The sequence below is a fragment of the Sorex fumeus genome, unplaced genomic scaffold (assembly GCF_029834395.1).
Source record: "Sorex fumeus unplaced genomic scaffold, SorFum_2.1 ptg000012l, whole genome shotgun sequence".
In the NCBI taxonomy this organism is placed as follows: Eukaryota; Metazoa; Chordata; class Mammalia; order Eulipotyphla; family Soricidae; genus Sorex; species Sorex fumeus.
This window is the reverse complement of record NW_026606069.1, coordinates 2,672,479-2,695,249: the sequence shown is the minus strand read 5'-3', so window position 1 is coordinate 2,695,249 and position 22,771 is coordinate 2,672,479. Positions and strand designations below refer to the sequence as shown.

Below are 22,771 nucleotides of genomic sequence, written 5' to 3'. Positions count from 1 at the left end.
AGGGAAACGCTGTACCCGTTGCACTATTGCTCCATCCCTGACTGTATAGAGTCTTCCTATTTTAGAGCTAGTGATAGTAAACTCTTTAATCCCATCTTAGTTATATTCCTTTCGAAGAACTCATACCCAGTGAGCCCACCAAATACCATTCTTAATAAAAGAAAATGAAAATAGTGATGAAAAAGCACAATGAAAGAAATATTTTCCATGTGTGGAAGTTAAATTAGCATATTTGTTTTTTCGAATAATTTTGAAAACAATTAATAAATAGAATATTGAATCATTATTAGAAAGATTCTAATGAGAGCTTTATGCCTGCTTATGACAGACATGTCAACAGAAGGAGGAATGTTTACATAGAAAGGTCTTTGACCAATCATTAATGAGTTGTGTAAGACCAGTCATTAGTGAGTGGTGTAATTATGATGGCACGTGATATTTTAGTCCAAGTTCTCTTTGTAAATACAGAAAATATATCAAAACTAAATCCAGAACTGTTTTTCACTTTCTTATATACTGATTTTAGTATTTGAACCTGACTGAGTAGGGCTTAGGAGATATTCCTTGTTCCATGCATGGAGATCACTACTCCTAGGTTTTATATAATTGAGGGATATTTGTTAAATGTGCATACCGCTAATAAAATACACTGTAGATATAAACTAATTAGCGGGAATGGATATGAGATCTGTGTAATGCTTTTTAAAACATATTTCTGCTGGAAGGAAGCAGAGACATTTCTTTGGCGTAAAAATGTATTTTATTAGACACAGGCATATAGGTGCAAAATAGTCAGAGATATATTACAAAGATTTGCAAGAAAAGAACATCTCCCTCAGCTACCCTGAAATTGAGCACTTATGCAATCAGTCCCATATTAACAAGGTAACTCGCAGTCCACATGAGGGAGGGGGGAAGCCCAGGCTGTACTCACCCTTTCCCATCCCTCCCCGCACCCACAGAGAGAGAGGGAGGCAGTTGGGCCCCTAGCGGAAGTAGGGCTTGAGCTCTTGAGCAAAGGGCTCGGTGAACGAGTGCAGTTGAGACCTGTCGTTGGCGATGTAGAAGGAAAGCTGGCCCAGCTCCCAGTTCAGGTAAACGCCGATGGCCGCGGAGTGGTCCCTGAGAGCCAGAGGCATGGCCCCCGCGGCCACTGCCTGGTGGTCGCCATCCTGCAGCTGCAGCGTCCAACATCTCTTGGGAGCCGCCAGGGACCGCGAGTTCTGGGCCAAATGAGCAACACTGCACACGCCCACGGCCCACTCTGGCTTGGCCCCCATCTGCACCTCCCAGTAGTGTCGACCAGAGGCAAAGCCCTCCAGGCCCAGGACCACCAGCTGGGCGGTGTCATCACAGGATTCGGGGTCCCCATATCCTTTGAACCTCTTCCTCACGCAGGTCACCCACTGGAGGTCCTGGGACCCGCACAGGCTGGGGTGGGCCGTGTCGCGATCCAGACTGATGCGCTCTCGGAATCTCCGGATGATGCTGAGCGCCGAGCACAGAGGAGGGAGGCTGTAGGCCACCGGCCTGAAGCAAAGGGGCTGCACGGCTGGGAGCTGCAGGCCTGCCCAGCGCTGCTGCAGTCCCCTCACCCCCCTCAGCACCATCTCCTTGGACATCACGCTCCGCTCCGCCACCTCCCGTCTGAGGTCTTCCAGCTCCCAGATGTGGTCCGAGTAGGCCTCCAGGTTGTCCCTAAGCTGCTGCTGCAGGCGTTTGTCCTCTTCTGCCAGCCTGCAGAGCGCAGTCTCGTGCTCACGCTCCACAAACTGGGTGAGCTGCTCAAATTCCGAGGCCAGCTGACTCCTGTGCTTTTCCATGTCTGCTCTCAGCTGCAGGAGGTTTGTGTCCTGGGCGACTTCTCGCTTCTGCACCTCTACCAGCTGCTTCTTCAGGGACTCGATGCACTCACCAAGCCTCTGTCTGTGATGAGCCGCTGCCTCGGCCACGGACCTGACCTGGTGGCCCTGGTGGGCAGGGCCTGGGCACACAGAGGACATACCAGCTCCTGGTCATCCTCGCAGAAGAGGCTCACTCCCTGCCTGTGCTCCTCACACCTGCCCGCCTCTGCCCGCGCCATCTCGCTGCTCTCAGATCTGTGCAGGAGCTTGGCCAGGTCCACCAGCCTGCCCAGCTGGGCGTTGGCACTGATGCGCATCTGCTGGCGGGCCTGCCGGCACACGGGACAAGGGAATGTGTCCTGCAGGTCCTTCCATGACATGCGGATGCAGGCGTCACATAAGTTGTGGCCATAGTCGATGGTGACGGGATCATTGAGGTAGTCCAGGCAGACAAGACAGATGAGCTCCGGCTGCATTTTCGGCAGGGCTGCTGACACCTTCTCCATCCTTAGGTGTGGAAAGGGCAGGACAAGGAAGTTTTTGCTCACAAGGTCGAGCTCCTCAGCTTTTCCCCTGCCAGAAAAAATAAAAATTAAAAAATCACAAACTCAGCCTCTGTTCGAAATTTAATATGGTTTTCTCTGTGATTTTTCTCTGTGAAAATACAGCTCCCATCTGGACTCAAGGCCCTCCAAACTGTTTTCACAAATAAGCCCACCAACCTCTGGGGCTTCGTCTATTAGAATCCCCTGTTTCAAGTGATCACCACTTTCTGTGATGAGGAAATGACCCCTTTTACAGCAGAGGAATGGTCACTCAACTCTGGGGTATAGTATAAAGAAAATAGAGCTCAGATGGTCAAACGGAGGCCCTCTAGAGCCTGCACACAGTAGACACTAAGGAAGCTATAGAAATAATGCTCTTGCCCCATAAGAACCACAAATTCCCTGATTGATTTCTTGTCCCTGGTTTCTGCCTCCAGTTACCACAAACCCCAGATTGATCGCTAACTCACCTTGATCCTGACTCTGGCTGGTGCAGTGCTTGGTCCTACTGGTGAGCTACTTCCCTTGAAGGATGCAGACTCAGGCTGCACTAGGCATTGTGTGCCCACACTCAGCACCGTGTTTATATACATCACAGGGTGAGTCTGGAGAGACCCACCCAGGAATGACTGACGGGAGGTCGGGTGGGGCTGGATAGATGGGATTTTCAGAGCAGTGATGGGATTCCCCAGAACTCTAACCTGTCACTAGGAGCTCCATATTAGGGAACTAGCATTCACAGGAAGCAAGCCCTTCCTTAACCATCTTTGTGTTCCCTATCCCATTCTCGGTGAGAAAAATTAGAAAATGTTTATGAATTAGAAGGAAAGTGTTATTGGGTTAAGAGAGATAATGGAGGCTGTAAGGTGTTTGCCAGGTGTGGTACCGAGTCAGCAGAATGCCCTGTTTATTGTAGGGTGTGGCAAAACAAAACTAATTATAGTCCTGTATAGCACTGCCCTCCCGTTGTTCAGCTATTTTCTCCAGCATGCACAAGTAACATCTCATAAGAAATTGTGAGACTTGCTGTTACTGTGTTTGGCATATCCAATGCGTCAGGGATAGCTTGCCAGACTTTGCCGTGCGTGCAAGATACTCTCAGCAGCTTGCCGGGCTCCCTGAGAGGGGCAGAGGAATTGACTCGGGTCGACCATGTTGACTGTGGGCAAGGCAAACACCCTATCTGATGTGGTATTGCTCCAGCCCCAAAATTTTAACAATAAATAAAAAAATAAAATAATTTTTAAAATGATATTATAAGTGTCCACAGCTAAAATGATATTATAAGTGTCCACAGCTCTCTGATTGAGACACCATTTATTTAACTAACGTTCTATCAGTACTTGTGAAAGTTGTTGGAATCATCCTTAAATTATCTTATTCGAATATCTCAGCAAGTCCACCAAGAGCTAACCCTGTTCTCAGTACCATGAACCTATTCCTGCAATAGCCACATTCGGGCCTTTGCCTCTGCTCTCTCACCTTCTCCTCACAGCTCCTTTAGTGACACATCAGTGCCAGGGAAAGAGCTTTGTCCTAAAGAACACTGGAAAGCTCTTATCTCCAAGCCATGGAGTGAACCTCCTGGTACATATCTCAACTATTCTTGGGTGTTTGTCTCCTATTTTGTTACTTTATATTCCCCAGGTGAATGCACTCTTTCTATGTCTGTCCTCTCTTTCTGACTCATGTCATTAGCATACTTTCCATGTAGTACCACTTGTATGTAAATTTCAGTTTTCTTACTAAACTTCAGTGTTATCCTCAGGAACATCCAGGGTGAAATATGGATATTCTAAGAGCTTTTATTGGGACAAAAAGAATATGAGATGTATTATTTTACGGTAGTCTAATTGAGATTTTTGCTTTAAAGTGGTAGAAACTTTAGCTGAACAGTGTCCAATAGTTATGTTGACTGTGAAAATTTCAATGCTTAGCTGAAATTTTCAAGTGAATGTAATGTGCTATGTGATTTATTTTTGCTGCTCATAGGAGAATGTGACAGTAACGAGACAAGTTGGAGAGAAAGCAAATTAAAATAAAAGAGAATAGAAAAGAAATAATAATCATGAGTCCAAAGATCCTCGTTCCCAGATAATTTTTTTTTAATTACCCCAAACTAAAAAACTCAACTCCTAGAGAATCCACATTGGGGAGATGAAGGTTGTAGCTGCACGTCTTGTTAATCCTAAAATGATCAGGACTAGCTTCAGCCGTGGGTTGGATCCATGGTAATTTCCTTGAAAGAAATCAAAATTAAGAAAAGTATATTAGTGTGCCCGGCAAGCTACCGAGAGTATTCGATATGCCAGACACAGTAACAACAAAGTCTCCAATGGAGACGTTACTGGGCACGCTCGAGCAAATCAACTATCAACGGGAGGGCCTTTACCTTTACCTTTATATTAGTGTGCACGTACACTGCATGAGCCCAGGTGCTGCTTCTGTCTATGTGTCATGGCCAAATGTATGTGCCACTTGAGCACACATGTTGCCTGCATGTCTCTTCTTGAGATGTGCTTTTCATACCTTCATACTTGAATGCAGGGTTATGTAGTGGGGCTCTTTCTGCCTTTGGAGAAGCCTGAGTTGTTCTCTCTTTAGTTTCTCTCTCTCTCTCTCTCTCTCTCTCTCTCTCTCTCTCTCTCTCTCTCTCTCTCTCTCTTTCCACCCATCCACTTCCCAAACAAATAAATAACTGTATGAAGAACATTGATCCACGGTAAATTGTTAACCTGAGAGCAGAGCAATTTCTATTATGTTTTAAAACCTGAAATTAATCCTCTGTGCTAGAGAGTGTTTGTTAAACAACCACTGACAGTATAAGGTTTTCAGTAGAGAATTTTTATTTTTTAACTAGATATATAGGGAATTTTGTGTTTCTCAGACCATTTTAAGGGAAACATTTTCTGTGCTTTTGTTGTGTGTGCTTGTATTCTAACAAAACCTCCACCCCAGCCCTGATTTTGGTCCTGTCACTGTAGCCATTATGAAGTTCCTGGAAGCTTATTCACAGAAGCTTTGCCAGTTAAGAGGGTTTTTTCGGTTTATAAGTTTATTGTTTGCTTACTTTGTGGCCAGACCCAGCTGAGATTAATGCTGACTCCTGGCTCTGAGGAAACTCCATGCTCCTCGAAGAGTTTGAAGCACCTACCATTTCTGTTCCTGCAGAGAAAACATCCTTGTGTCAAGACAGGACCTTAAACTCTATTATATTGCTGACCTGAGAATTCTTATTTTACTTTATTTTTAAGTTCAATGCGTTAGACGTTACCTTGAGAGACTTTAGTTCTGTTTGTTGTAAGCCTCACCCATCAGGGCTCAGTGCTTACCCCTCAGGGATCACTCCTCCTGCCCTTGGGGAATCACAGAGAGTGCAGAGATCCCATTTGGAGACTTAACATTTCCCCTAGATGAGGAAGTTTTCTAGTCAAGAGATATTTATATGATGAACAGTCACTTAAAGTGGGTCCAGACAGCAGGAAACTGCCAACAGTGTACTAGGGTGGAAGTTATGAATCCAGTGAATGCTTCAGTGGTGAACAAAAGAACTGTCCTTCCATTTTCTTTGTAAACTCAGAAGACCTGGAGGCACTGAAAGGATTAAGTGAGGATTAAAGGTGTAAGTGTTTCTCTAAATATCCCTTTAGCTCCAGGCCAGTCTAGCCCCAGTTACTTGGAGGCAGAGTCATCTCTATTTCCTGGGATTGGTCGCTGGAGCTGGAAGACCCACCCAGTGGCCTATAAATGAGCTTGGGGAGTAAGGGACCATGCAGAGCTGCCAGCTTGCCCTCACAGAGCATCTAGGAGATCCGCAGCCAACTGACCCCAGAGGAACTCAAGACCTTTACAACTGACCATCCAGGTAAACAGAGAAATTAGATAATGTGGAATGTAAGGAGGCAGAACATTGAAGGGACACACATTCGAAGATTTCTGCACCTGCAAAGGAAATGCAGCCTCTGTTTAGTTTATTGGAAAAGACTTTCCGTTATTACAAATTCCACTTCTGGGGCTGGAGTGATAGCACAGCAGGTAGGGTGTTTGCCTTGCACGCGGCGGACACGGGTTCGATTCTCAGCATCCCATATGGTCCCAGGAGTAATTCCTGAGTGCAGAGCCAGTAGTAACCCCTGTGCAACGCTGGGTGTGACCCAAAACGAAAAAAAAAATGCTATTCCTTTCCTTTTTTCTTTTTTTGGGGGGGAGGGGGTGGTGCAGGGCACATCCAGGTCAGCTGCATACAAGTCCTACATGGGGTGCTATCTCCCTGGCTCTTCTTTTAATATTTATTGAGATATTGTCAACAATTATAGTATAACCATAATTGAAATAGCTGATTATATTGCATGTGCTCTATTTCTTTTAATTTTCAATAAGACTATTTATAAAACTAACCCCCAGATCTGTGATAACACTTTTCTATAAATGATGAAGTACATTCACCTTAGTTTCCTTTCTCTACATTTTAAAATTGAATGCTATTAGTATCTATAGTGTGGTGTGTGTTTGTGGGTGTCTTTTAATAGTATAGTTTCATTCCTCTTCAAAGTATGTGTTAGCACACCAACTCCAACAACAAAGAATCCATATCTTTGCATCCTAGTTCATTTGACCCCATTCCCCTCCTAATATTTCCCCCTTTCCTCTCCTCTCTGGTAATTAGAATTGTGTGGTCTGAGTCCATTGATTTATCTTGTTGTCTTGTGTGGTTCCTCATTGCCACGATACCAAATTAGGCAACTGTGAGTTTCCAAGAAAAAGTGGGTGGGTGCCTGGCACACAGGGCACTCAAGCTTTTGGTGGACAGGAAATGTTCCCCAACCTGCTCACAGTGATGAATAGATGAAAGAAGGACTGGGGAACAGAGAAACTTGGCCCAAGGCCCCAAGCTTGTCGGTAGTCAGTTTATTTCTCTTTCCTCCCCAGTGTAGTCCAATCTCTCCACTTACAGCACAGTTTTAGTTCTGGTCGTAGTCCCAGTCATCATAGTTCCATCATCCTAGTCTCCTCGTAGACTTTAAAGTACTCCACCTAGTTAACATTTTCTTCCTCATCTCATCATCGTCTTAAAGTCCTCTACTTCCAGTCATCGTCATCATCTAGTCCTTCTAGTCCTCAAAGACCCCGAAGTCCCAAAGTCTCCAAAGTCTCAGTTCTCATCCTCCCCTTACAGCATAGTTATATCGCAATCATGAAGGAAGGGGTACGCATAGGTGGAGTTACACATTGTCATAACAAGAAACAGACGTAAAGCCACTCCTTCCGGAGATTTACTCAAAGACAAAGTCTAAGCTGAGGGTTCAGAATTCTAGATTATTAGGAGATCGCTCAAGGGCAAGGTTCCATCTAGGGTGTATTGCTGTTACCTTTCCTCAGTTAGTAGTCCATTTAACTAATTATAATAAATTTACTTCTTATGTTTCTAGTCATTTTGTATGGACACTATAGGAAATATACTAAGCTTAAAGGTTGGCTCTTCCTGGGGACATCTTGATATATATTCCAGACCACAGTCCTCAGGCCAAGTTAGTCTTTCCTTACCCCAGCAGGGTCCTTAATGGGTTACTACTTCTTGGGTCATAACAGAATTTGTTCATGACCATGCTCTTAACTTATTATACTTGTGGCACTTAGCTTGTCTCTTTTCAATGCCAGAGTAGCTTCTATCTTGTTGTAGGTCCATTTAGTCCCTTTGTCAGGATCCTGCTTTTGGAAAGCTTGGAACTAAGGGCAATTGAGGCTTGAGTCAAGTAAATATGGATGCCCAGGAGAAAATATTATTTGGACTCAATGAACTCCCATGTTACAAAGCATAGTGTGAACTGTCTTCCTGTGTCTATACAAAAAGGACATTGCTAAATCAACCATGCAAATGACATAAAGGAAAGAGAAAAGCAATATAGAATTGTTAGTGCTTGATGAAATTGGGTGTGTCTTAGGGACACTATTGTGGGAGTAAAACTGTAGCACTGTCGTCCCATTGTTCATCTATTTGCTTGAGTGGGCACCAGTAACATCTCCATTGTGAGACTCGGTGTTACTGTTTTTGGCATACTGAATATGCCACGGGGAGCTGCCAGGCTCAGCCATGTGGGCAGAATTCTCTCAGTAGCTTGCCAGGCTCTCTGAGAGGGATGGGGGAATCGAACCCGGGTTGGCCACATGCAAGGCATATGCCCTTCACGGTGTGCTATAGGTCAATAAATCTAAAGTTCCCTGTGGGAGGATCAAGGACAACTCAATGTTATCCAAAGGGCAACTATGAAATCTATTTTTACTGTGAGTAGCAAAACTAAAACTTGCCAATTATAACAAGTACAAAATAAAAACTGATACTTTTTTTCCTCACTCCTATAGGTGTTACTCAAACACTTTCTTCACATAGAAAAATATATCTTCTCAGTAAAATAAGGCTTAAACATAATTGATACAAAATAATTATATTGTTTTTCTTATTATATTCCCATGATTTATTAAAAGATTCATTGAGGAATGATTAAGAACAGAGTTGCTAAGAAAGTAAACAAGACACTCTCAGCTGGTAAAGGCTTATGTTGATAAGTGTCAGGAGCTCCATAAATCACTAGGGGAACAAGGTGAAAGTCAGTGGTGCAATTGAGATTTGGTGTCATAAGAAATACACACAGCTATACACGTGTATAGAACTATACTACATAGAGTTCTCCTATGCATGACTGGTGAGTAGTATAAATTTCAGTTTCAGGGCCCAGCAACATTGATCTTTAGATATATGAAAGTTATGAAGGCTGTAGATCCAATTCATCTTCAGGAATTTACAGGATTATTTTTCCCCAAATATGTATTCAGAATGGTCCTTGAACATCAGTTAACACTTGGTGGTTGCTATGAGCAAGTCTTTTGCTTCCATTTACTTTGGTTACTAAGGAAAGAATTCCTCTTTTATCTGGGTTATTGAAAAATCTTGATTTTCCTATGAGCTAGCATAACCTTGGTCTTCCTAACAGTTGGGCTACACCAAAGTAATACTACCATCTAACCTGTTCCTCTTCTCTTCATAGTCTTCTTGAAAGTCGAAGAGGTTATGTCTTCTTTGTAGTTTCTGTGACAACTTGTGGCTTCTGTGACAAACCTCTAGAGGTTTCCAAATCTGAAATGCATAGTAAACTGCAAATACAAGAATTGCAATAACCAGTACTTACAGCTCTCAAACTTCTCTCTAGACCCTGCCTGGTCAGTGGCCATGCCCTGATGTCTGGTGGAGTAAAGAGAGAACTTAGTGAAGGCCTTCATCAGACCAGCATGGGAGACACCTCATAGGTGAGGAGCAGAGAGAAGTCACTGACTTGCTACCTCTCCAGTGCACAATTCTAAATTCTAAATTCTAAGTTCTAAATTCCTTTCTCTTCATTTTATTGATTTTTGAAATTGGTTTACTTAATAATCTCAAAAATAGTAAGGACTAATTTCTTCGTGTTTAGCTGTTGAATTTCTTTATTTACATCAACAATTAAGTATGAAATTTAGAAAAAAACCCAAACACACCGATATTTTCTTTAGAAATCTCAGCTATATATCCAAGTTCTTTACTGGAAAATGCTGTTTTCCACACATAAGATGGACACTATCATTTTCTCTACTATGCAATAGAACTCCAGTTTCTTCCAGTTTCAAATAATTCATGTCTCATCACCTTTTAAGCCCACAATATAGGCACTTTTAACTTCCATGCTTCATGAACATTTTTCCTGAGTATAACATACACATTCTATAAACTAAATATATATGTTATATACTACTGTGTGATTAATTTCACTATCTGTATGACATACACTAGGGATAAACTGAATCTTGATAAAGTTGACTTAAATAGTTGTTTCTTGTTGGTTGGATACTTAAAGGTGGATGACTTGAAGAGCTGATTTTTAGTTCTTGTCATACATCAAGTTAGTGATCTGGCACTAAAGCTTAAAGTTCCACTGAAATCACTTCCAGTAATTTCCTAAGAGGTCTGGCAATTAACCTTAAACTCTCCCATCCTTATGTGTGCTGAAAGTAGACTATGGACTGAATATGATAGCCACTTAGTATCTGTATTGTGAACTATAAAACCCCAAAGAAGAGAGAGAGTAAAAGGGAATGGGCCTGTCACAGAGAAGAGGGTGGTGTGGAGGCGGAGGGGGGATCGGAAGGATACTGGGAACATTGGTGGTAGAGAATGAGCACTGGTAGGGGGGATGGGTACGTGATCACTGTATGACTGAAACATTATCATGAAAGTTTGTACATCTGTAACTGTGAATCATCTCAAGGTGATTCATTAAAAAAAATTCTCCCATCCCCATTCCAGGCAAGCCCAATCTCCTTTCCTAGGGAAGAACCACCCTTTTTTCATGGGTGTGATCTCAATTGCCCCAACCAGCTAGTATTATATAAACTCCATGGTCACCTTAAGAGATCACATAAACCGCTTCCTTACTGGTTTTACATAATTCAAACATTTGCCTCATGGACCAGTCTTAGGAAACAAGAGCCATCCCAGAATTGTCATCAAAGGTAAGCAGGAAATGCCAGTGTGGGCAACAGGGATACAGGAGCATTGAGGAGTCCCCACTTCTTGGGATTCCTGTGTCATTCAGGGGTAGAGATCTGCATTTTCATAGGATAGTCAATTTCTATGTAATGTCAGGATTATATACACTCATTGTGCATTCCAGTCATTCAAAGACATTTGTCCTAACTTACATAAATTCTTGTTAGTTACTGATACCAATTGTCTGTTCTTTGACCAGAAACTCTGTGTGTGTGTGTGTGTGTGTGTGTGTGTGTGTGTGTGTGTGTGTGTTTGATGTGTGGACAAGGGTTTAGAGTAATATCCTAAGTAAGGATCTGAAGCCATCTGTGTCTTCTACAATATCACACTGGGGTTAATTGTGTATATTTGGAGAGTGGATTGATGAAAGCATTATAACTGTGGGACTAGTTTTACTGTGAACTCTGATCTTGAGTGGAATCAAGAATGAGACGCAAGCTTTCGGCAGGACAGCTAGGTGTGTGAGATGCTAACCATGCCAGAGGAGTCCATACAACTCTGCCAGGGACCAGGCCCCAGGGAAAGGCAGAGGGAGAATGAAAACAAACTAAAGCCAAACAAAACAAAAGACAAACTGTTTCAGTGAGGGCTGTGGAGGCTGAAAGATACTTACGAGGAGTATTGATGGCATTAATTTGGAAGGAACATAAAATTGAGAGCTGGTGAATGTTTGCAGGTTTGGAGGAGAATGGAATAAATGATATTTAAGAGGTGATTGTCAACTGTTACTCCACAATGAGTCAGTAGAATCCTACTAGTAGGTCTTGCTTGATTTTCTACACAATTGAACTAGAATAAGCCATTTACATTTAAGAAATGACGACTAGGAATGAGAAAGAGTTGGAGAGATACCAGGTTAAGCCATACAGGGGAAACTATAAAGAGAAATAGTACCTTGAAAAGATGGGGACACTATTTTTATGTACCTTAGGGTCTTTATTTTAGCCTTTAAAATTGGCTGTGTAAGAACTAGAAAGGACTATGCTTCATTTGTTTCACTTATGGTAAAGGTAAAGGTAAAGACCCTCCCGTTGATCGTCAATTTGCTCGAGCGGGCCCAGTAACATCTCCATTGGAGACTTTGTTGTTACTGTGTCTGGCATATCGAATACTCTCAGTAGCTTGCCGGGCTTATGAATTCAAGAAAATACTAATCAAGGTAAATAAGAGATACTTTTATAGTAATAAAAAAAATTAGTGACCCTTCTAAGCTCCTTTGGAAAATTCAGATTAAGACTTAGAATTTAACAGATGGAACAATTTAATGAAAATGTGTTTTGCAGGTCTTTGTTGGGTATTAGCAATATACTAATAAATTACCTGAGAAAGGAAAAAAAGAGGGGAAAAAGAAAGCTGAGACAAAGAAGAGTATGGCAGAAGTTGGAGTGGTTAGAATAGGGGCACACAACACTAATGATTAGTTTACTTAATTTTATTAGGTGACAGTAATCGACAAAATAATAGAGGAAATGAATTAATTTACAAACCTTTGCCCTCTTCTGTCTCTTCCTCAGTATAATGAAGCAATTCAAGACACGTGCAGTTTAGTTATATATGCTGCATATTTAATTTATTTTTTTGTTTTTGGGTGACACCCTGTGTACTCAAGGATTGCTTCTGGCTCTGCACTCAAAATCACTTCTGATGGGGTTCAGGTGACTTTATAGAGTATCTGGGCTCAAACTTGGGTCTGGCAACTGCTCTACCCACTATGCTGTCTCTCCAGCATTGTATGTATACTATTTTCACGTGTAAATTCTATACTAGATATGCCCGACACCAAGCCATAATATCATAATGCTCATCATAAATAAAATTATTTTATTGAGTTATTTAGCATTCCAAATGTTTATAATTTTTGAGTAAGAAATGTATGTATTGAGGGCTGGAGCAATAGCACAGCCGGTGGGGCTTTTGCCTTGCAAGCCGCTGACCCAGGTTCTATTCCCAGCATCCCATATGGTCCCCTAAGCACCACCAGGGGTAATTCCTGAGTGTAGAGCCAGGAGTAACCCCTGTGCATCTCCGGGTGTGACCCAAAAAGCAAAAAAAAAAAAAGGCATGTATTAGGGCTGGAGCAATAATACAGTGGGCAGGGCATTTGCCTTGCATGCAACCGACTCAGGTTCAATTCCTGGCATCCCATATGGTCCCCAAGTATCGCCAGGAGTAATTCCTGACTGCAGAGCCAGGAGCAACCCCTAAACACCACTGGGTGTGACCCAAAAAGCAAAAAAAAATTCATATATTTATATCAATAAAGTTGTCTTTCTTACTGATATACATACTCTGTATGTATATCAGTTTCTTTGATAATTTTATATTCATATATGTGTGTGGAGAGAGAGAGATTTAAGTCCTTGATATACATACCCAGTATGAATATCAGTTTGTTTGTTAATTTTATATTCATATATGTGTGTGTGGAGAGGGGGAGAGAGAGAGAGTGAGAGAGAGAGAGAGAGAGATTTAATTCCTTGATATACATACCCTGTATGTATATCACTTTGTTTGTTAATTTTATATTCATATATGTGTGTGGAGAGAGAGAGAGAGAGAGAGAGAGAGAGAGAGAGATTCCTTCTCAGTTTGAATGGAAGTGATCAGAACAATTATTCTATGGAGATCCTCTATATGGCAGAATTTCATCCTTTCTTAAAATAATAGATGTTTTTGTCTAAGAGAATCCACTGATCAGGATCAATTTGGGCAACAGTGATTCAGAGTAAGAGGATCAGTGATCATCTGGCCAGTTGCTTCTTGACCTGATGGGATGTAATGAGAAATGGGTTTTTGGGGTTGGAGCTTGCTGATAACCTAAAAAGTACCACAGTCTCCTCAGGAGAATAAAGACTCTGAAACAATTTGCTTCTCTCTTCTCACAGTGGTTGGAGAATCAGAATTTCTGAAAAAATATTTCATCACACCATGTCTAGAACAATGGCATTTGAAGCCTTCCTGGCTGAACTCCATGCAGAGGCCTGCTGCCCCCTCTGCATGGATTACTTCAGAGATCCGGTGACTCTTGACTGTGGGCACAACTTCTGTGACTCCTGCATCCGCCAGCGCTGGGAAGATTTAGAGGATGTCTTCCCCTGTCCTATCTGCCTCCACCACTGCCGTGGCAGGAAACTCAGGAAGAACTATCAATTGTGTAACCTCACTGACAGCATTAAGCAGCTCCCCATCAGAAGCACTAGGCAGAATTGGCAGGAAGAAGAACCGCTGTGTGAGAAACACAATGAGATTCCAGATTTGTTCTGTGAGGAGGACCTGGAGCCGGAGGAGGACCTGGAGTCAGAGGAGGACCTGGATCACCACCTGATCCCCACTGAGAGAGCTGCAGTGAGTCAAGAAAGAAGCTCAGAAGATGCACAAAGATTGTGAAGAAACAGATGGAAGAGGCTGAAATGAGTTTGGATAGTCAGGTTTTAAAATCTTTTGGAGTGAGAAAGCAAATAGAAAACTGGAAGGAAGAATTGCAACCTGAATTCGAAAAAATTCAAATTTTCTTGAGAAAACAGCAAGATTCAACCCAAGTTAGTTTGCTTTTGGGAGAGAAAGAGGTGGAGGAAAAACTAAACATAAACAGACACGGGAGCTTGGCCAGCTCTGGGAGCAGCAAAGAGGGCTGATGAGGGATGAGCACAGCCTGGGCTTCCCGCTGCCTTGTGTGGACCGCGGGTTATCTTATACATATGGGACTGGTTGCATAAGTCTTCAATTTCGGGGGAGATGAGGGAGATGATCTCTTCTTGTAACTCTTTGTAATATATCTCTGATTATTTTGCATCTATATGCATGTGTTAATAAAATACATTTTTACAGCGAAGAAACGTTTTACTTCCTTTCAGCAGAAAAATGTTTTAAAAGGTATTACACAGGTCTCATATCCGTTCCCGCTAATTAATTTATATCTGCAGTGTATTTTATTGGTGGTACGCACATTCAACAAATTTCCCTCAATTATATAAAACCTAGGAGTAGTGATCTCTATACATGGAACAAGGAATATCCCCTAAGCCCTGATCAGTCAGGTTCAAATACTAAAACAAGTAAATAAAAAGGTGAAAAACAGTTCTGGATTTAGTTTTGATATATTTGCTGTATTTACAAAGGGAATTTGAACTAAAATATCACATGCCATCATAATTACCCCACTCATTAATGATTGGTCAAAGACCTTTCTATGTAACCATTCCTCCTTCTGTTGACATGTCTGTCATAAGCAGGCTTAAAGCTCTCATTAGAATCTTTCTAATAATTCTTCAATATTCTATTTATTAATTTTTTTCAAATTTACCTCAAAAAAAAACCCAAACATGCTAAGTTAACTTCCACACATGGAGAATATTTCTTTCATTTTACTTTTCAGCACTATTTTCTTTCTTTTTTTTAAAGTAAGAATGGTATTTTGTGGGCTCACTGGGTATGAGTTCCTTGGAAGGAATATAACTAAGATGGGACTGAAGAATTTACTATCACTAGCTCTAAAATAGAAGACTCAATACGGTCAGGTTTGGAGCAATAGTACAATGGGTAGGGCGTTTACCTTGCATGTGACCAGGGTTTGATTCCCAGCATTCCATATGGTCTCCCAGGCACTGCCAGGTGTAATGCCTGTGCATCGCCAGGTGTGACCAAAAAAGGAAAAAAAGAAATTCTTAATACTCAATGTGGTCGGAGCCAATTTTTTAGACCGAGGAGTTAAGGTCTGATGAGATTTTAATTGGCCCCTGCGAAGGCCTGGACCCGTTGCAGAGAAGCTCCAGCATGATCAATGGTTGTGATAAGCTCATGAAGGTGGATCATCAAAAGTCTCACGCTCGGGGCTGGAGTGATAGTATAGCCGGTAGGGCATTTGCCTTGCATGCAACCAACCCAGGTTCAATTCCCAGCATCTCATCTGGTCCCCTGCGCAGCACCAGGAGTAATTCCTGAGTGCAGGAGTTAGGGGTAAAGTACCCACTGTGCATCCCTGGATGTGAATCAAAAACAAAAACAAACAAACAAAAAAGCCTCAGGCTCTTTTTGACAATACCATAGCAGTGAACAGACTTTTAGCCAGGTAGAAAAGTTGTCTGCAGGCAGCTGAGGAGAAAACCTATAAAACTACTATAAAGTTATTGTGAAGGCAAGTGCTTTCCTCCCCTGCATCTCCAACTCAGGTATTGCTCTCAGCTCTCATCGTGGAGAGACTATGCTCTCTCTGAGCATGTTATTTTCTTTCTTTCATTTCTAGTAATCTCTAAATACAACTATTATACAAGCAACTATTATACTGCCCTCCGACATCCTGAAGGATCCATCACAACCTCCAGAACAGCAATGGAGAAGATTATCCATGACTTCTACTCAAATCTCTTCAATAGCCATGTCCACTTGCCGACATACCAAATTCCAGAGGATGGATATGTCGTTCCCAACGTTCTCCCTTCCGAAATCTGACACGCCATTTCGTCGGTAAAGAAACAAACAGCACCTGGCCCAGACAAGGTCAGACTTGAACACCTGAAGAACCTGCCGTCAGTACTCATCAATACACTGGCTCGGCTCTTCACTCACTACCTGTCTGAATGCAAGGTTCCGTCCCAAAGGAAAACCAGCAGGACCGTACTACTGTTCAAGAAGGGAGACATCCATGACATTGGCAACTATCGCCCAATCTGCCTATTGTCGGTCATCTACCAGTTGTTCACTCGAGTCATCCTGAATAGGATTGGCAGAACACTAGATGAAGGACAACCATGCGAGCAAGCCGGGTTCCGCAAAGGATTCAGCACCATTGACCATATCCACACAATAACCAAGCTCATTGAGGTTTCTCGAGAGTTCAAGATGCCGCTCTGATTAACGTTCATTGATTTAAAGAAGGCCTTTGATTCTGTTGAGATGGAAGAGGTCATTGAAGCCCTAGTCAATCAGGGCATTGAAGCCCAATACATCAAGATCCTTCATGAGCTGTATTGCGGATTCACTACCAGGATCTCACCATTCTACAAAGAAGTGATCGTTGATGTCAAGAGAGGGGTACAGCAGGGTGATACCATTTCACCGAAACTCTTCAGTTCCACCCTCTAGAACATCATGCGATGACTGGAATGGGAAGGAATGGGAGTGAAGATAGATGTTCGGCAACCACACCACCTCCGCTTTGCTGATGACATTGTTTTAATAACACCAAACATCAGCCAAGCGGCACAAATGCTGGCCGACTTTGACCGTGAGTGTGGAAAAGTAGGACTACAGCTGAATCTTACGAAGACAATGTTTATGAGAAACAGCCTTGTTCCTGATGCCCCATTCGCTCTCAACGGAACGACCATCTCCGAATGCAACAGCTATGTGTACCTAGGTAGAGAAGTCAACATGACAAATGACCTGGCACCCGAGCTGCACAGGAGGATAATGACCTGGCACCTGAGCTACGCAGGAGGAAGAGAGCGGCTTGGAACGCCTTCAAGAACCTCGAAGAAATAGCTAAGAGGATGAAGAACCTCCGGCTCCGGGCATATCTCTTTGATTCCACTGTTCTTCCTGCGTTAACTTATGCCTCAGAGACCTCGGCCCTACGCAAACAGGATGAGAATGCTATTCAGGTCTCCCAAAGAAGAATAGAAAGAGCTATGCTTGGAATATCACGTTTCACTCAAATGAGAGAAAGAATCCGGAGTTACGAACTCCATCGACGATCAAGAATCAGGGATGCTGTCTCATTTGCCAAGGTGTCAAAAATCAGACAGAGAGAGAGAACAGGGAGGAATGCCCTGCCACAGCGGCAGGGTGGGACAGGGGGATGCTAGGACCCGTGGTGGGGGAGGATGGGCACTGGTGGAGGGATGGGTAATTGATCATTGTATAACTGAAACCCAAGCACAAAAATTTGTGAGTCTATAAGTGTACTTCATGGTGTTTCACTAATAAAAAAAAATGATAAAAAAAATAAATAAAATAAAATATCATGAAAAAAAAATCAGATGGGCTGGTCACATAATGAGATTTAAAGATGACCGCTGGACTAGAGCTGTTACTGACTGGATTCCACGGGATGTCAAAAGACCGCGTGGCCGCCCACCTACCAGATGGTCAGACTTCTTTGTCAAGATCATGAACGATCGGTTTGAGGCTCTTTATGTTCCCAGAGCGAACAGATGCCATTGGGCTACACTAGCACACGGCAGGGACAAATGGAGACGTTATTGGCGCCCGCTCGAGGAAATTGACTACTAACAGGATGTTCAGTGATAAGTGATTAAAATACAAGCAAAAAAAATGGTGATATGGGGAAAATGATATAAACAAAAATTGAAAGTGGTTTAAGAAAGTATTTCAATTAACGCTTGTTGTTCCTGGCTTAGTCCTGGCATAGCCACCCTTGGTAACATCGTAGGACAACTGGAATGGGAAGGAATGAGAGTGAAGATAGACAGTTGGCAACTACAACACCTCTGCTTCACTGTTGACATCATTCTTTGACTTATTTTTTTGCTTTGATTTTTGGGTCACAGCTGGTGGTGCTCAGGGGCTACTCCTGACTCTGCACTCAGGAGTTTCTCCTGGTGATGCTCAGGGGACCATATGGGATGCTGGGAATCAAACAAACATTGGCCGCGTGCAAGGCAAATGCACTAGCTGCTGTGCTATCATGATAGCCCTAGACATTGTACTAATAACACCAAACATTAGCCAAGCAGTACAAATGCTGGCCGACTTCGACCATGAGTATGGAAAGGTCAGACTGCAGCTGGGTCTCATGAAGACAATTTTTATGAGAAATGGACTACCTCCTGACATTCCATTCACTCTCAATGAACGAAGATCTCTGAATGCAGCAGTAATGTATACCTAGATCTAGAACTCAACATGAAAAACAACCTGGCACCTGAGATGCGCAGGAGGAAGAGAGCTGCTTGAAATGCCTTGAAGAGCATTGAAGAAACAGATAAGAGGATAAAGAACCTCCAGCTCTGGGCACATCTCTTTGACTCCACCTTTCTTCCTGCACTACATACTACTCAGAGACCGGACTCCTACGAAAATAGGATCAGAACACTATCAGTATTTCCCAAAGAGGAATCCAAAGAGCTATGCTTGGAGTATCAAGATTCACTCAAGTGAGAGAAGGAATCCATACTTCCGACCTCCATTGATGATCGAGAATCAGGGATGCTGTCTCATTTGCCAAGGCATCAAAAATCAGATGAGCTGGTCACGTAATGCAATTTGGAGATGACAGCTGGACTAGAGCCATTACTGACTGGATTCCACGGGACGTTAAAAGATCGCATGGCTGCCCACCTACGAGATGGTCAGACTTCATTGTGAAGACCTTGGCCGAACGGTTTGAGGCTCTTCATGTTCCTGGAGCGAGCAGAGGCCATTTGGCTATACTAGCACACAACAGGGCAAATGAAGACGTCACTGAAACCTGGTCGAGCAAATCGATGAGTAATGGGATGTCAAGTGATCAAGTGATGAAATATAAAGTAGTTTGGGGGTTACATCCACCATTGTTCACAGCTTATTTTTGCATTCTGTACTTAGGGATCCCTTTTCACAATGCATGGTAAAATACTGGGGTGACAGGAACTGAATATGGGTTCGCATGCATAACCAGCCTTAATGGTTATAGTAACATTCAGGCCTCTCAAAGCAAGTGTGAAATCTTTTGATAACCATGAAGGAATTTCCACAAGGTGGGTGGGACTATGCAGATTCCAACCAGCAAAGACTTCAGCAGAGGGAGTGCATGCAAGGTTGGCCTCCAGCTGAGCTAAGAGAACACACAAAGATACAGGTTTAAGGGAGGGACTCTCCCAAAATAAAGTGAAGCAGCCAGGGCATAGTAAGGCAGGAAAGATATTTGCCTTGCACCCAGCCCATATAGTTGTTCCCTAAAGCCCACCATGAGAGATAGCTTAGGGCAGAGCCAGAAGTACACCTCGAGCACAGCTGAGTATCACCCCAAAAGAAAAACCAAAAACTAAAAAAACAAAAATAATGAAGTCCTGGAGCCAGGGCTGTGGACATGTTTGATCTTCTTTGCACTTTTAGGGCTTTCCCTGACTTCTTGTATCTTTGTTCAATGTTTGATTAGGAACAAACTGAAATCCGGAAGTCTTTACTAGGAAGTATCAATTTCTCATTAGAAAGGGTGAGTGATTGTACAAATCTCACTACCTTCACAAAACAACCATATCCGGGGATGTGTGGGGCCTGTGAAATTGTTTTCTGTCTAGTATGGAAATTATATTTTGATTGACATGTCATCCTCGTCAAGTAATTATTTCCTAATTCTTTCCTTGAATAATCTTTGAATTTTCTCATTCCAAAACTTCACCCAGTGCATCCTGTGTATGCCCCTGGCCTGTGCCCTCTGCCTTATAACCACCTCCTCAGATCTTCTGAGGGCCACATCAGTGCCTGGGGAAAAGTTTTATCCTGCTGGACACAAGAGAACTCTTACCTGGTAGATAATACTTATAGGATATTTTGAATTTCATTGCCAAATTTAATTTAAATTCATAGCACTGTAGCACTTTTGTCCCAGTGTTCATAGATACTCTTAAAAAGGCATCAGTAACGTCTCAATTGTGGGACTTGTTACTGTTTTTGGCATATTGAATACAACATGGGGAGCTTGCCCAGCCCTGCTGTGTGTGCAAGATACTCTCAGAAGCTTGCTGGACTCTCCAAGAGGGACAAAGGAATAGAACCCAGGTCAGTCACTTGCAACACAAAATGCCCTACCTGCTGTGCTATTGCTCCAGGAAAATTTAAACTCATATGCCAAGATCAATCTGAATAATATTAGCTTCCATGCTTCTTATACCATTACTTAAAATAAGCTTCATTGTCACACATTTGAAATATCCCTGGTTAAAACACTTGATCCACATGAGACACATTAAGAAGCTCAATCCATAACATTATTCTTAATTTCAGTAACAAGGTAGAGGATATAGCATAAAAAGCTGGAGTAATTCCTGAGAGTGAGGCGAAATCTGCAAATTCTGTACAAAATAACAAAGTAGAAAATGTCTAGGAGTTTTGGAAGCAGAGATGACTATGGGAAAATAATGATAAGCTTGAAACTCATGAGGTAAAAATACACAGTAGGTCGTCAAAAATGAAAAGTTGCCCAAAACAAGTATTTTAGGTGTTCTAGGGAGTAGTGGCTGGCATGCGGTGATTATTCTAGCAATACTAGGAACTTGCTTGTCTACAGAGATTCACTTGATATGAAAGGCTCGTCTTTTCGTTTTCCCAGGCAAAGATGAAATGGAAAAAAAAAATCAAAGAAGCCTTTTAGCAGTTGTGTGAAAATCTTTATTTACATTGAACCTTCAATAACAGGGGGAAGAGACACACCACAGACCACATTATCCTCCAGTATGCTCACATCATTAGTCTATAACCATATGCATTGTAAGAGATTTTGATAAAGGTCCAATAGCAAAATAGGGTATCACTTTTTCTGAGAGTGTACCAGTGAGCCTATGCAAACATGACCTGTTATTCATATTAAAAATAGAAAGTTCTCCCATTTCATTATCCAGAAAAACACCAATTCTCATTCTCACAAATTGTTCTGGCCTTTCAATGCGCATATTACCAGGGAGAGTCAAGGTGATATCTGATTGCCATAAGTCACTTTGAGAGAAGGGAAGTGTCCAAATATGATCATGGAAGGATGCTTTACACACTCCGAGGGAACATTTGCCTATGCCTCTCACTTCTACCTGCCAAAAATGCCTGCCTCCATCAAAAGACTCACAGCACTGGAGAGCTGGGAAAGGAACAATGTTGTCAACATGGCGGTGGTCAAGCAGGTGAGGGTGACTTGATCCAATGTGGACACTACTTCTATCTTTGGAGATGGTCAGACTTGGATGGGCAGTATCAGGATCCAGTTTCAAATTCTCCTGGAATTTGCTCATTATTTTGTGCAGACCAACACAATTGGGAGGAAGAGTATAGCTCTCATTCTTGAATTCATATGAGGAGACTGTAGGGAAGAGTGGGTTTTTATACCTATGCTGAAGGTTCTTAGCAGTTGCTAGAAAATCCTGGTCAGCCTGCAAACACTTCTCTGTTATGTCACCCAAGAGAATTTTCACCGTGTTCATACTGCTTAAACCTTGGCTCTTATTCTGCGCTATCTGTTCTTCCATCTCTCTCTCTCTGTTGAGCAAGCTGGCATGAATGGAAAATTGCTCTTCACTCAAGGAAAGTTTGAACTGCTCAAATTCAGCTTGTAGTTCTTCTTTCCAAGACAGTATTTTCCACCTTCCTTCCACACTTCTTTTAATTTGATTTTCACACTCCTTTTCAGCATCGCTTATCTTTGTTTTCAGAAGTTCTATGAATCCTTTGAGCTTCTTCCTTTGACTCTCTGCAGCTCTGTCAGTGGGGATCAGGTGGTGACCCTGGTGGTGAGTGGAAATTCGACACTGAGGACACAACAGCTGCTGGTCCTCCTCACAGAACAGGTCCAGGGCCTCATTGTGCTTCTCACACAGGGGTTCCTCTGCCTGCCATTTCCTTTTGCTCTTTCCAGTGGGGAGCTGCTTAAGGATTTCTGTGATGTGACACAATTGGTTGTTCCTCTTGAGGTTCCTGTCAGGGCAGTGGTGGAGGCAGACAGGACACAGGAAGACGTATTGGAGGTCAACCCAGCACTGGTGGATGCAGGAGTCACAGAAGTTGTGCCCACACTCAAGGTTCACTGGGTCTCTCAAGTAATCCAGACAGTGAGGGCAGATGGCCTCTGCTGGGATCTCAGCCAGGGAAGCTGAAAATTCCAT

The 22,771-nt window shown here is 42.6% G+C and overlaps 3 protein-coding genes across 3 annotated transcripts; 1 reads left to right on the top strand and 2 right to left on the bottom strand.

The window, feature by feature from the left end:
* Positions 1–986: 986 nt before the first annotated feature.
* On the bottom strand, positions 987–10,101 carry LOC130020500 (tripartite motif-containing protein 75-like). Its single transcript, XM_056111098.1, has 4 exons — positions 10,065–10,101; positions 9,412–9,538; positions 2,006–2,417; positions 987–1,970 (listed from the first exon to the last, which is right to left on the bottom strand). Exons 1-4 carry the CDS (start codon positions 10,099–10,101, stop codon positions 987–989), a joined length of 1,560 nt encoding a protein of 519 aa, XP_055967073.1.
* Positions 10,102–13,904: 3,803 nt separating this feature from the next.
* On the top strand, positions 13,905–14,351 carry LOC130020499 (putative tripartite motif-containing protein 61). The gene has a single exon (XM_056111097.1). It carries the CDS (start codon positions 13,905–13,907, stop codon positions 14,349–14,351), a length of 447 nt encoding a protein of 148 aa, XP_055967072.1.
* Positions 14,352–21,370: 7,019 nt separating this feature from the next.
* LOC130020498 (tripartite motif-containing protein 60-like) lies at positions 21,371–22,771 on the bottom strand. Its single transcript, XM_056111096.1, has one exon. The coding sequence runs from the start codon at positions 22,769–22,771 to the stop codon at positions 21,371–21,373; it is 1,401 nt and encodes a 466-aa protein (XP_055967071.1).